The sequence below is a fragment of the Pan troglodytes genome, chromosome 1, assembly GCF_028858775.2.
Source record: "Pan troglodytes isolate AG18354 chromosome 1, NHGRI_mPanTro3-v2.0_pri, whole genome shotgun sequence".
Lineage (NCBI taxonomy): Eukaryota > Metazoa > Chordata > Mammalia > Primates > Hominidae > Pan > Pan troglodytes.
The window spans coordinates 18,232,167-18,247,973 of record NC_072398.2 but is presented as its reverse complement, the minus strand read 5'-3'; the positions used below and the strand labels follow the sequence as shown (position 1 = coordinate 18,247,973).

Sequence of the window (15,807 nt, the reverse complement as noted above, 5' to 3'; positions counted from 1 at the left end):
CAAAGAGTCACTTTCTGAGGTCAAGGGAAAAATGAAATCTTCATCATCATAAAAATACTTCAAGACAAAAACCAGTCACCTCTGATATGAAGTACAGGGTTCCCCGATGTCTGTACAGCCGTGCTGAGGGCTGCAGTTGGATAGCTTTAGTGAGGTCATTCACTGCTTCATTAATTCGTCCCAGAGGGGACAGAATCTAGAAATCCCAAACATGTAATCAGGAAGAATACCAATGACCAACCCTAAAATCCCAATGTTTTTGACTCTTCAATTCCACCTCACCATACTCCACTCAAAAATTACTCTCAGCAGGCTGCAATCCTTGACCCCCTATATTACACGGTGGGGTTCAAAGTCAACCAGCTGAGGTGCCACTAATCTTTGTCCAGTCAAGCAGGAGGCTGATGAACTATGACTGCAGCAACTGCCTTGTCACTATTTCACATTCTGGGTTGTATCAGATGTTGCTTTTCTTGCAATGTGATTTTTTTTCTTGATTTTATCTTTTAAATCAAAATTTGGCATCTATACACAAAGATGTCAAAATTAACCTGAAAGATAACTTTGAACCATTAAAATAGACAAATTATCGGACACAGATTAGAGTCTTCCATGGTCTTTAGCTCTGTCCTCTATGGTAAGAAGAGCTGAATGACAACTTCTAAGATTCCAGATGCTCTTTAAGCCCTTTTGTGTAACAACTTTTAACTCATGAGTCATGATCTGCAGAGTAGGAGGAAAAATATCTGCAAGCCTGTTTGGAAAAGCTCTTTTGAGCCAGCAACCAGTTGTATTCAGGCAACATGAAAATATAGAAGACAGTTCAGAATGCAAAAGTAAACCAAAAAGACATAAGAAAATCCAAAATGGGTATCAATGTTCATGCAATTAAGCCCAAGCACTTTATCCTGAATGAACGTCCTTAAATTAGGGTTTATTTTGTTGTTGTTTTAGAGACAGGGTCTCACTCTGTCACCCAAGCTGGAATGTAGTGGCACAATCATAGCTCACTGTAACCTCGGACTCCTGGGCTCATGCAATCCTCCTACCTCAGCCTCTTGAGTAGTTTAGGCTACAGGGTTGTGCCATCATGCCCTGCTAATTTATTTTTTAAAATTTTTTGCAGAGGTAGGGGTCTCACTACATTGACCAGGCTGGTCTTGAACTTCTGGCCTTGAGCAATCCTCCTGTGTTGGCCTCCCAAAATTTTGGGATTACAGGCATAAGCCACCATGTCCAGCCTATTCTATCCTTATTAGACAGGATATTTCTACCGAATTTTATAATTTCCTACTCTACAGAAGTTTAAAACCAGCAAGAAAGAGGATTCAGGCAGGCCTATCACCAGTAGTAAGCATGATAGCTCAGAAAGAGGAAAGAAATTGAATATATGTCTGAGAATTCAAAAAGCACAGTGGGCTAGGGTTGTATTTGGGAAGGAAAATCATCCCTCCCTAGTTTATCAACCCCTAGGTACATAACTGAATTATCATACCCCAGCACAACAATCAATATGATAATAATGAGTAACTTTAAAAAGTTAATTTATGTTCATCAAATATAGAATATTTCAGAAAGCATGAAAGTGAAAGATTACTCATAAAATGACCTCTGACATATATAAATGGTATGTTATAATTTAGCTGGAAAATTCAGTATGTAGTAACATTATTGCCCAAACAATGCCAGAAAAACAGAATATTATACATTTTTAAGACAATTAAAAATTATTTTTCTAATTACCAATGCCATTTTTGATAAACAGTAGTTTTTTATTAGATATGAAAATTGTAAAGACCTGTTAAATAATTCTTACCTAAATATACTTAATTCATGATTTATCAGATTTTAACATAAACCAGAGTAATATAGGGGAAAAAACATCAGTCCCCCCTACCAGAAGCAGATGATTACCAAATTTGTCACCAAATTAGCCACTAAACACCAACTAAATACCAGCAAGTCTCATGCAGTGATAAACTATAGTCACTTAACCCTTAGGGTTACAATTCAAAATAGAGAAGAGGTAAGAAATTAAATCATTCATTGAGAAAGATTTTATTCAAAAAGCCAAATCCCCAACAAAACAAAAATTCACTTTAAGAGACTGAACTGTAAGACACAATAATCTTAAGAACAAAAATACCATAAATACAGTTTTTAAATTCCTATACCTTTAGCACTTCCTTTACTAGTTTTCTCTTCCAAAAGAGAAAATAAAAAGTAATTTTTTCTTTAGTTCAACTATGAGATCATATCAGATGATTAAAAGTTGTTTTATTCAGACTAAATACATTAACACATATGAAGCCTAGATAGCTTATTATTTTAAGAAAGTAAAATAAACACATTTCACTTAAAAACATAAAACAGAATGCCTTTGTACAGACTCTCTTCTCTGCGCTGAACACTCTCCTCCATCTTGTCCCCATCACACCATGGGACTGGATCAGCTCTAGCCTCGCTTCCTCCGACGGCCTCAGCAAACACTCCCAACATTCCCCTTCTTCTCTTCCCAAAGAAGCGCCTCCTCTGTCTACTTAAGCCAGTATTACATGGCATCTTCACCACATATTATCTGTCTCTATGTCAAGTTCCTTTAAGATGTGGCTGTCATCATCCTCACTTGATCTATGTATCCATGCACCTAGGTCTATATCATAAGAATTACATTTAAGTGCTTACACACATACACATCAGCAGAATGAACGCTTCCAAGGGCTGTGAATTCCAGTTTGACCTAACAGTCATATCAAGTCTTGCTAAAGTATGTCATATATACAGTAAATATTATGTGTTATATTTTTCAATGAATATTATGTGTTTTTCTTTTGTGTTATATTTTTGTGTTATATTTTTTGTGTTTTTTTTTTAATTTTATTATTATTATACTTTAAGTTTTAGGGTACATGTGCACAATGTGCAGGTTTGTTACATAAAGACTTGGAACCAACCCAAATGTCCAACAAAAATAGACTGGATTAAGAAAATGTGGCACATATTACCATGGAATACTATGCAGCCATAAAAAATGATGAGTTCATGTCCTTTGTAGGGACATGGATGAAACTGTGTTTCTTTTGTGTGTTGTATTTTTCTGTGTTATATTTTTCAAAATATAACACAAATATTATGTGTTATATTTTTCAATGAATATCTATAGAAGTAGTACACGTCATATTTTCATACTAAATATTTTCAACCACATATTTTCATACTAAATATTACTCTTCTATGTTAGTTCAGGAATATCACTCAGTCCATAGTTTTCTATTAATTTCAACCATGCTTAAAGGCATTAAGTACCGACATAGAAAAACATAAGAGTTTTAAGGGAGCATTAAAATTTACAAATAATAAAGTAATAGGAAAAAAATTGAGATTCAACTAATCCAATAATGACAGAGGGAAAAAGAAAGCCACACTCACTTCTGCTCGCTGCTCAAATACCTCTGGACGATCTGGTTCCAAGGTAATTACTCGGCTCAGTTCGAACAGAGCAAGCTCAGCATTCTTAATGTCCTTGAAAAGGCATTAGCTTAGTATGAGACATACTGTTACTCAAAACCAGGCTGAAAAAATTTTCTGAGAAAACTAATAATTTAGTAATGATGTAACCAATTGTTTAAAAATAAATATGAACTTCACTTCTATGTAAGAGATGTGCCATGTCAAATCAGTCATGATATTATAATTATTTAACTCACTCAAGTCTACCTACTTACTCAACAATAACATGTTAGACCCAGCTACCTATCACAAATTCCACAGATGGCAGGATATTATCTAAACTTAATCTACTTAAACATGGAATCAACGAATCTCAATGGATGAGTATGTGGATACCAGCACATGAAATGAGGCTGACCTGTGGCAACAGGGGAACAGAAATGGGTCAAGACAGTGTCTATCAAAAACATAAGCCTATAAATCTATACCTTAAGAAGTTTAGGTACGTTCTCTTTAACATTTGCACGTTATTTTTACATTAAAAATGCATGTGCAACTTTTTATTAAATATACATGCAAATTTAATCTCAAGATATATAATTTTAAAAGATGAGAATTAGGAAGGGGCAGCTCTGAACTTTACTACTGCAACTTCAACCTGGTCATTTATTGATGCTCTGAGTAAAATATCATTTCCTTCCTAAGCACTTCCATCATTCCCAATTCTAAATTCATTCTCAGTCCTCTATGTCTCAAAGTATACAAATACACAAAGTTTCTCCAATAGGCCAGCACAAGGTTAGTATAATATTAATTGTAATATTTTATAAATTGTAATAAAATAAAAATGTTAAACATTTTTAATATTTTAATGTAAAAGTTGCAAAAGTGGTATTTCTCTCAAAGCACAATTTCACACAAATATTTGTAGTATACAATAAGACAATAGAAAAAGTTTGCATATAATGTCCTAGACTAAAAATTTGGAAAGCTGAACTTACACCATTTCGTGATTTACTATATAATTTCAGGAGTCTTCATTTTTATACCATAGTACCTTTGTTTGTGTAAAATATGATTATTATAGTCCTTCTCTAGCCTTCCTCAGAGAAATAAGGGGAATAATTTGATTACAGCTACAAAGATATTACACCCATGTGCAAAAAGTATAAAATATAACAAATAAAAATAAATTTTACATGCCTAAAAAAACCTTTTGTTCTTTCATCAACCTTTAATAATTGTGAAAGGAACTCAAACTCTAAGTCCTACTGCACTATTGATGCCCAGTCTCCACTTGGACCATTGAATATCTCTTAGGAAAGCAAGCAGGGTCTCATGCTTTTCTTAGTCTATCCAGTTCATCAAAGTTGACTTCAGAAGATCTGGGTGGAAATCCCCAGTCCACCACTTACTAGCTGCCATTTTCTCATCTGTGAACTGGAATGATAGATACCACTCCACATCCCATCAAGGGTCAATGAACAGTAGCAGTTCTAGCAAAACCCTGGTCTGTGTCAGGTCATGTAGGCGCTATGGCAATCGTAACTATTACATACTCACATGTAGTCCCTTCTTTCCATAGGCTATCCCTCGGCCATAAATTGCACTAACCAGATCAGGCTCCTCCTAGTCAGACCAAAACAAAAACACGTCAAAAACCATAAACAAAACAAAACAAAAAATCAGTTTCTGCTTAAAGCACGTTAATGCCGCAAGTGACAGCTCTGCTTCTTTATGCTACGACCACTCGTAAGTCAATACGCAGTCTCCAACCTGAAAAGTCTATGTTCTTAAAGCTCATTTGTATGAAATGTGATAAAAGTTTCATGTTGAAAAAAATAATAGAGAGAGAAGGGAACCAACATTACACAGAAACATGCTGGTTTCTTTCACAGGGTCATCTTATTTAAAATGCAATCCTCTCAACAACTCTGGCAGCATCAGCAATCATGTCTTACAGAGAAGAAGGAGGCTCAGAGGGGTAAAGAGATGTGAGCAAAGGATTAGGTAATGCCTGTAACTAATGTGTTTCCTTTCATATATCCATGAAATTACCTGAAAAGGAAAGAACCACTCAGTGCCAACACAATGACGAACTAGAAATGAGGCTGCACTGAAATCTGTTGGAGATTAATTCAACCCTTCATACTAATGGGTTGAAATAAAAAAACCAGACTCTTTTTGCAGCCTGCTCCCATGCTTTCTCCTGTTATTCTGCAATCCAGATGGGGTGGAGGAAACACCTATCAGGACCAAGGACAAAACATCTGTTGACCCCGGCCATTGAGTCCTTACACACAGGTTAGTTGGTGAGTGAATGAAATGCCTCTCATCTACATTTAGCCTCTACAATTTTTACTTCTCTGAATGGTTCGCTATACAGTTAAGAAAGAAGAATAAACAGCTGCCTCTGGCTATAAGGTCCTGGGTGGAAGTCTTGCACTGCTAAGGAATTTAATAGAATGGCACTGGATTCTCCAGAAAGAAACTCTGCAAAAACTTGATAGATTAATCTATTGTTCAGTTTCAAATCTGAGCTAGGGTATCTGCCAGTATTATAGAAAATGAACACATTCACTTCAATGATGAGTAAATGGGAAAAAATAAAGGAGAAGATAACACGCATTTAAATTTTCCTAAAGGCTACTCAAATAGAATGAGATGCATCTATATCCAGTGGTAAACTGGCATATCGCTGGCCACAACCCAGACAGCAGATTGGACTACATGGTGTATGAAAAATTGCAAAAATTCAACTAAACAATTTTAGGTTTCTAGCTTCTCTTAGAACATCAAAAGATCCAACAAACATGGGCCCACATTTTGGCATTCTCACACAGCAATAAATAAGAGACTAGAGCTAAGCACTGGCTGTCTCTATAGATGAGAGGTACAAGTCCATCAGTTCACCACAGGGCCTACCCATCACAGCCACACTGCACCAACTTTCTTTACTCATGTTACCTCCCTGGCCCCTACAAAGTTCTGGATTTATGAATTATATGTAACTGGTATAGAGGTTGCTCATGCTATTTTCTAAGAGGGGCGGGGAACAGTACATGTTATAGACCTACAGAAAGATGGTAGTCATATTTCATAAATCATACTTATACGTGATTGTGTGAGCCATTAGGTGCACAGAAAGAAACTCCAAAATGCTACCAGGAATTTCCTCTGGGGAGTGAGATTACTAGATATATTCCCACTGTACTTAATATATTGTTATATTCCTGTTAATTGTTTAAAACAGACATGCTCATTTATAATCAGAAAAAAGTATGTTTTAAGTAATACATGTTTCCCTGTAAAAATTTTAGAAAATGAAGAAAAGCACCAAGCAGAAAGTAAAGGAGCCCTATAAGCCTGCCCCCCCAGAGATAAGCACTTTAAACATTTAAGTATTCTTCCTGGCTTAAAGGAAGGCAGAGTAAGTGGTTTAGATGGAGAAAGGATACAGGTGTCAGGGGGGAAAGGGGAGCAGGAAAAAAGGGAACCTAATGAGGCATTGAAAGTAAGCCTGGCGTCATGCTTTTCTGTAGCAAAAAAGCCAGAAGACAGAACAGTCAACAGTCGAACTGAACCCTGGCCAGGCTGGGGTGGGAGGCGGTAAGCCCAGTGAGCTCATTCTCTAGAGCAGGGGTGTCCAATCTTTTGGCTTCCCTGGGCCACATTGGGAGAAGAATTGTCTTAGGCCACACATAAAATACCTTAACACTAATGATAACTAATGAGCTAAAAAAAAAAAAAAATCTCATAATGTTTTAAGAAACTTTACAAAGCTGTGTTGAGCCACATTCAAAGCCATCCTGGGCTGCATCTGGCCCATGGGTTGGACAAGCTTGCTTTAGGATAACATACATCTCCAGGAAGAACCAAACCTATGCTCAGATTTGTTATGGTTCAAAATATATTATCCAAGCTGCTTTTCTCCTAACAGAAAAAAGTTTACTCCAGATGACCAAGAGGTGAATCAGAAAAAGATGTAAATAAGCAGTTATTCTACAAATACAACTGGCATCCCCGCACACCCGTGGCCGGGGCTGGTGCTCTGGCATCCTCCTGCTCTCCAGGTCACACACCCCTCACCAAATCCTGGCCATCTCACCTCCTGAACAGATCAGCATCCTCCCATCCACTCCATCAGCCACTGCCCTATTCTAAGCCTTCCTCTCTCACCTAGGATACTGTGATCACCTTACCTGTTCCCATTTCTTCCTATCTATTCTCCAGATATACACCAAGAGTTATCTTTCTAACACTAAAGTCTCATCATATCATTTCCCTAATTGAAATTATTCAGTGACTCCCCAACACCTAATACACTGACATTCAAACTTTTTAAACTCCAAATCACTGAAATACATTTTACATTACAATCCAGTACACACATACACATGTGCACAATATATACACACATGTATCAGAAAACAGTTTCAGTAGGTTACACCTAGGACTTCCTATACACAATGGAATCTGATATTTTCTAGTCCAGCATATTTCACTTAAAAAAAAAAAAGTGCTAATCTTGACTTGCCAATTAATTTCAGGACCCACTAAAGGGTAGCAACTCACAATACCAAAAAAAAAAAGGTAACATCTAAATGGCTCTGCAGAAAATATTAATCATTTTCCTGCTTACTGTTCAGCCTCATCTCCTTCCTCTTTTTTTTTTTTCTTTTCATAAAGACAGGGTCTCACTCTGTCACCCATGCTAGAGTACAGTGGTGCAAGCCTAGCTCACTACAGCCTCAAACTCCTGGGCTCAAACTCCCACCTCAGCCTTTCAAGTACCTGAGGCTATAGGAGTGCACGATCACACCAGGCTAATTTTAAAATTTTTTTGTTGAGATGGGGGTCTCACTTTGTTGCCCAGGCTGGTCTCAAGCTCCTGGGTTCAAGCAATCCTCCTGCTTCAACCTCCCAAAGTGCTGGGGTTACAGGCATGAGCCACCACACCCAGCTTCACTTCATACCCTAGAAATCAGAATCATTTAATAATTCCCTACATACAAGATGCTTTCCCAAATGCAGTGCATTTGCAAATGCTATCCCCTCTGTCTGAAACACTCACCCATTGCCTCGGTCCCCAAGAAATTCCTTTGATCCCTTAAGTCTCAGTTCAAACACCACCTTTGGATTCCTTCCAGACGCCCCTGGAAAATAAATATGCTCCTTCTCCTTTATTCCCACTGTTCACTGTATGGATGTCAGCCATTCATTCCACAATTATTTACTCAGGGCCTACTGTTAGCTATCTCAGGTTCCATGTGCTAGGAATACCATGCAAAGCCATGCTATTCTTGCTACATACTAGGAATAGCAAGCAAAAACCAACACAGAAAACAAGGATTTGCCTATCAGATCAAAGTCAGCTCTGCTAAGCCTGTTCTTCCCAAAGGGGAAGCAAGCAGGACAACATGGCTAATAATAGTGGGGTGCAGTCAATGGAAAACAAGAGCCCGATCCAGGGTAACAGGAAGGCAAAGCTCTATGACAGATGTGCCACAGTGAATGACATATGGTGGCCCTCCAGCTCTTGCAGCTGGAACATTTTTATAGTGATAAAAATTTTAAATTAAAAAAAAAAACAGCCATTCAAAAATTTGCAACAGCTGAAATATCCGAACACTGACAACTTCCTAAAGGTAGCCATCATCATCTTGACTGCAGGATTGGATGTGTGCCCCACACAGAGGCCCTCGCACGGGCCTCCCCTCTAGTCACCCCATGGTCTCATCATTACTACAGCACTGAATTGATTACTGTGCTTATCTGTAAAGTATTTAGGTTTTCTCTATTCAATTTCTTCTTTCCTTTTTTTTTTTATTTTTTATTTTTGAGACGAAGTCTCGCTGTCGCCCAGGCTGGACTGCAGTGGCGCGATCTTGGCTCACTGCAAGTTCCATCTCCAGGGTTCACGCCATTCTCCCGCCTCAGCCTCCTGAGTAGCTGGGACTACAGGCGCCAGCCACCATGCCCAGCTAATTTTGTTTTTGTATTTTTAGTAGAGATGGGGTTTCACCATGTTAGCCAGGATAGTCTCAATCTCCTGACCTCGTGATCCGCCCGCCTTGGCCTCCCAAAGTGCTGGGATTACAGGCCTGAGCCACCACACCCGGCCCAATTTATTCTTTCTTTTTAGAATTTTTTCCTAACAGTCAAGAAGGACATATAATTATTGTGGCTGTTATATCTACAGTCTAGTATTAAGCCTTCCTAAATTTAAATAACAGATTTTATTACTTTTAAAAGTTGATACAACTTTATTTATTATTTTATCTATCATTAGCTAAAAGCCAAAAACTTTTCTTTATGGAATGCCATAGTAAATTATTGGGTTTTTCCAAATAAAAACCAACATTTATTCCTAAAAACAAATTAGGCTCTGAAGAGCAATTTTTCAAAATATTTTTATAATATTTATACTTTATAAAGTTTTCAGAAACTTTTTAAAAAGTTTCTTTAAAAAGTTTCTATACTCTTAAAAAGACTGAAATGAAAATGAATACTTCAATCTTCCAATTTTACTTTATGCAACTGCAAAATCATGGTATAACAGTTGCCTAAATGGTGTTGTGTCTACTTAGATGTCTCAATTCTCAAAAAAAAAAGAATCTAATATATTATCCTCATTTCATTACTTATATAGTGACTTTAAATTTTACAGTATTTACTGTATTTACCACTACAAGGCTGGCTTTTTTATTAAAACTGGAAAGTCACTGGATCTAAAAACAAACAAGTCGAAACAGTCAGTAGATAAGCAATGTAATGAGGATTAGATTTCACCTAAGTGACGAACACACATATTTGCATAAAGGATGTTATTTAAAATTCTATGCAGAGGAATGTTTCCAATTTTGTATGCTAATGTAAAATAGGAAGTAATATTCTTTTACAAGTTCAGTTCCACTGGAATCAGATCAAAATCAGATGAGCTCAAGGTCACATAATAAATAGCAAAGGCCAAATTATCTCATAAAATTGTTGAAGCATTTATGTTAAACCCATCCCTGCATGAGGACCAAAGCAGCACAGAAATCAGGAAAAAGTTCTACTTTTCAACTCAAGAACACTATTACTGATGCATTGACACACATGGAAATGACTTCAGGGCATTGGCATAGAAGCAACACTAACTTATAAGCTTTAAAAATCAAGAGTTTCCAATGCAGACCGACATCTATTAAACCCTGTCATTGTGCTCAGTTAGAAACCTTGATACTTCTGTAAAGGAAAATCAAACCACAGGGAATAAACATTCCAATAAACACTTTGAAACACCGAGGATTATGGAAGTATTTCCCAGGTTTGTAACCTGATGGTGAAACCAAGACAACAGGAAAGGTATAAGAGCTTTATATCAAAAAGTCATTCTGGAGTTAAAATACCCTTTATATGTAGATTTGAAAATCATATTAAATGAGCTTATCAAAACAGTGATTCTAATAAAATCCAAGCCCCTGAGTCCCCATTTGTTGCCTGCTTCTATAAACAGAATCATATTCCATGCTCTGCTGCTTCATACTGGAGCTCATGAGCTGTCTAAAAAAAAAAAAAAAAAGATTGCCAAGAGTTAATGAACTCAAGAAAACCAAAAAGTCTGTACATGAATAGCTACCACTTTGTAGATTTGTCAAAGGACATTTACTGGCTTAAAAATACTGCGTTTTTGCATATCTAGAAGGTCCTGCAAGGAACAGGTAAAAACTTATTAGCATATACAGAGAAAAATGGTTCTCAAGTGATATTTAGCTCAGGTGCAACGTGAAGAATGAAAAGTAGTAGAGCAACATCTGTGTAGGCTTGAAGAAAAGCTTCATCACTATTCTGAAATACTGGATATGAAAAAGTATTATTGAGATAAAAATGTATTTCATACTGCAAGAAATTTTATCACTACACTTGCAACAAAAGAAAAAAACAAACAAAAAAGAAAAGAGTAATTAGATTTAGAGAATAATCATGTGTGTGATACATAATTTAAAGAGAATAATTTATGCAAATTATGATTTGTGATGAAAAAAGGATTTTCAGTCAATTGGAGAAGAAGCAATAACTATTCTTTGGACATTTGCTATCACCTACTTTTACAGTGTCTCGATGACACTGGCTATCGAGAATTTGATGAAATCAACAGAAAACTCAAACAGAGACTGCGTGCATCAATTTCAAACATAAACTCTAATATAGAAAAGTTTTGTCCAGAAAAGTAGGATCAAGTTTCTTATTAGAGCTTTTGAAAACAATTTTAGCATTTAACATCGAATCTTCGTATTTTCTTTCTTTTTTTCAGAGACAGGTTCTTGCTCTCTAGCTGGAGTATAGAATCTTCGAATTTTCTATTCCTTATCAGTCATATAATACAAAGAAAATGTGACAGATTTTCACAAAGCTTTATCTGGATGCCTCCAAATTATTCTTGTTTACCCATGTGCCATGCAGATATTATTTCCACATCTGCCATGATGTGGAAAGAGCTGGGAAGCACTGAGATAAAGGGTAAGGAGAGAGAAATCACTGAGGAAAGCACCAGCAGGAAAGCCAAGGGCATTCTTGTGCTAATAAAAATATGTTATAAATGACCACCCAGTTCATTCTTCTGCATCTGAACTTTCCACTGCCTTCATCCCTGCCCCATCAATAGTCTGAACTGCGAGCAAAGCAGTCCAACCTTATAATCCACACATTCTCAAAGAGAGATTTCCCAGCTGAAAGCAACCCATTGTATCAGAGATTGATGAAAATACGATATCACATTTCAATACATTATCTTCTTTGCACAAAAAGAAAAATGCTAATATACTTTCTGAACACAATTGCAAGAGAAATGTCTTACAACTATAAATGGACAAAACAAAGGCATATTATAGAGCCATTAAAAATAAGATTGTAGAAAAATACTGATAAACATTTACGGCATAGAATTAAGTGAAAAAGTAATACAAAACAGTACATATATTCAGATTATAAAACAAATGCATACTTTGAAAAGGCATAAATAAAAAATTTAAACAATGTTAAAGTGGCAGAATTCGGAAATTTTTTATTATTTAAAATATTTTCTTTAAGAGTATTATATTGTCTTCAACCACAATGGAAATAACATTTTCAAAAAGTTGAATAAAATAATACATCTGCAAATTCCTATTTTCTGCTGGATTCTACACTCCAGCCTGGTTGCCTTAAATTAACTGATATTTGCTCCTATAAACGTATCAAAACCTCCCTTTCAAACCAGGGTCAGGTGTTAACTGTGTAAAAGTGTTTGCTTACCTTTTATAACATTGCCAATACTTAACAGAAAGGTGATTTTTTAAACTATTTATAATCTACCCTTTATACTTTAAATTCTACTGAAGAATAGTGTTCCACATGACCACCCAAACATACCACTCCTTGGATCCAAAGACCTCAAAGTAATAACTAAAAATATCTCATCAATTGTTTGAGAATGAAGATATTATCAGTATAATTAAACTTATTTTTAAAGAGAAAACAAAAGCAGAGCTAAAATTTCAAAATGAATCATTTAAATTAAGTCTGCCTGCTAGACTGGAAGGTATTTGTTGGCACTTGCTACGGTTAACACAGATGAATATACCAGAATGGTACTTTGACTAGCCAAAATTTACTAAGCACTTACTATGTGCCAGGCACTGGGTACTAAGTACTTTAATAGGACATTTCATTTAAACCAAAAAAGAATTTTTTTGGAGGTAGTTATTATTATCTCCATAACTCAGGAGTTTAAATAACTTGGTAGCAAGAAGCAAAGTGGATTAGAATTAAGGCATCTCTAGCTCTAAAATCCATGTCTTCTTCACTGGAAAGACACATCAACAATCAATAAATGGTTAGGCACCAACAGTGCATACAGTTGAATAATGATACAAGATAAAAGGCCAATGATGCTGGGCAGCTACCAGCCTTCTTTGCAACTCTTATACATGTAGTGCTTAAATGCTTTATCTTAACTAGACTTTAGTGCAGCCACCAATCAGTAAAGACCCAATACTTCACTGAGGAGTCTCATAATTATACTTTAAGGTGAGAAACATACCTATGAGTAGAAATTAAGTTAATCATGAAGATCAACTCCTGTGTGAAATTAAGTTGGAATTTCAAGAATTTCCAGTGTCTGTATCTCATGGGAGATATTGTGGTAGAGAGGAAAGTGAACTGAAGCTAATGTTTTTTTAAAGCTTGCATTTGAATCCCATCTCTGCAATTTGATGGTCGGGAGACTATGAGTAAATTGCTTGACCTGATTAGATTCCCTTTTCTCATTTAAAATGAAGTTTTCTTTAAAATCTTTCATTTAAAAGATTAAATGAAAGCATGTCACAAGGCCTGGCAGCAAGAAAGTGCTCAGTCCATACCAATTTCTTTCACTTTCTTGTATAATTTAAAAACATGTCGTATTACAGCACTTCAGCTGTTCATTAGTCCATATTTTTGTCATGACCATAAACTCAAAATTACATAAATAAGAAGAAAATTTACCTGAAGCATTGTTGAAAAATGCCGTATTGCTTCATCATACAGACCACTGCCAATCAAGACATAAGCAATAGCTATGAAACAAAATACAAAAATATTAAAGGAAAGAATAAAGTAGTTCTAACTAGAATCAATAACTAAATGCTTTGGTAAATCTCCAAAGGTAGCTCCAAGCACTGGAAGCAGTTAAAGAAAACCTAGAAGTTAATAAGGTGTCATTGAATTCTTCTACTTTCACCACTCCACACTTGCTAATCAGCCTTCCAGTTCCATCTAGATTTAAATTGTTAAAGTCATCTATAAAATATCTGCCTACAAGAGATACTGATCTTTTTCTAAGGCCATTATTCATTTTCAAATCCCAAATAACCTTTGTGATGTCTCCTAGCTATCACAAAAGCTAGTAATAAGCCTAAATAATGTCCACATAACATGGCAATGTGATTTTTACTGTGAATGTTATGAGAAATATCCAAATAGCATCACAAATCTCAATTCCTGAGAGTGCCGAATTTACTGCCAATTACCTAATAAGAACAAAAACAGGGACTCAAATGTATTAACATAATGCTTAACTGTGGATAATACAAACCACTATAACGCAATGACAGTCTTTTTCCTACTTCTTCCATTCAAAATATAGTCAAAACACTACTCAAAATATACACTAAAGATGAACCACTTTGTATCACATTGTTTAGGAAAGTGGTATTTTGAAATTAGAGCCAGGACAATCTCTGAAAACACAGCAATATTCTGACTAAATTCTCCCACCCATCCAAAAACCAATGCTAGATTACATTACCATCTATAAAATTTGCCCTGACTGCTTGACCCTTAGCCCCGCCAAAATCCCTGAAAAACATTTTATTCCTCACTCAACATCACTATTTTGATAACATTTATTTGCAAAAAAGCTTTTCTGTAAAGCTTTACTGCAATATCCTTTAGGACCTAACAGGTGTTCAAGAAGATAGGCAACGAAAACTTTTACTGTCATTAAGAGCTTATATTTTCTGACAGTTAAAAGCAGTAAAAATAGGCCGGGCGTGGTGGCTTACACCTGTAATCCCAGCACTTTGGGAGGCTGAGGCAGGCAGATCACAAGGTCAGGAGATCGAGACCATCCTGGCTAACACGGTGAAACCCCGTCTCTACTAAATATACAAAAAAAAAAAAAAAAAATTAGCTGGGCGTGGTGGCGGGTGCCTGTAGTCCCAGCTACTCAGGAGGCTGAGGCAAGAGAATGGCATGAACCCAGGAGGCGGAGCTTGCAGTGAGCCGAGATGGCGCCACTGCACTCCAGCCTGGGTGACAGAGAGAGACTCCATCTCAAAAAAAAAAAAAAAAAAAGGAGTAAAAAATTAAAGCAGAAACAGAAACGAAATGCAGGAAGAGTTTAAAATACATTCATAAATCAATAAAATAAAGTTCAAATTGAACACCATAATAATATAAGCACTTCTGGGGGCATTCTTCAAAATAAAAAGAGAGCCCTTTTGCCCTACTTTCTTTGGAAAGATAAATTAAGCCCAAATTCATGCTCAGAATGCTGACAATAGATACCGTTCAGTTAGCTAACCTCCAGGTAACGAGAGGATACCTTTAGTTTTGGTGGGGGTGGTGGAGGCAGTAATATTAGTAGTAAAAACAGCAGCAAGAATCACAGTGGCTACAGGCATTGCATTCTTAATATGTGCCAGGCACAGTAATATCCTTTACCAGTATTAACTCATTTGCTCCTCCACTGCAATGAGGTAGGTACAATTATTAACCCCATTTTGCAGACAAGGAAATAAAGTAGAAAGTGGTTAAACTAGCTGTCCAAGGACCATAAGCAGTGAGTGAGAG

The 15,807-nt window shown here is 36.3% G+C and overlaps 1 protein-coding gene across 13 annotated transcripts in view; it reads right to left on the bottom strand.

Moving 5' to 3' along the window:
* TTC13 (tetratricopeptide repeat domain 13) overlaps positions 1-15,807 on the bottom strand; it is a 72,744-nt gene that overhangs the window by 34,157 nt on the left and 22,780 nt on the right. For 3 of the 13 annotated variants that reach the window (XM_016940779.3, XM_054660057.2, XM_054660051.2), the window contains exon 4: positions 13,960-14,030. In XM_016940779.3, coding sequence (XP_016796268.1) covers positions 13,960-14,030 — 71 coding nt within the window. Of the gene's footprint in view, positions 1-79; positions 197-3,429; positions 3,523-5,013; positions 5,080-13,959; positions 14,031-15,807 lie in introns of all 13 variants that reach the window. The other 10 variants (XM_009441650.5, XM_016940757.4, XM_016940774.3 and 7 more) reach the window with 5 other exon arrangements.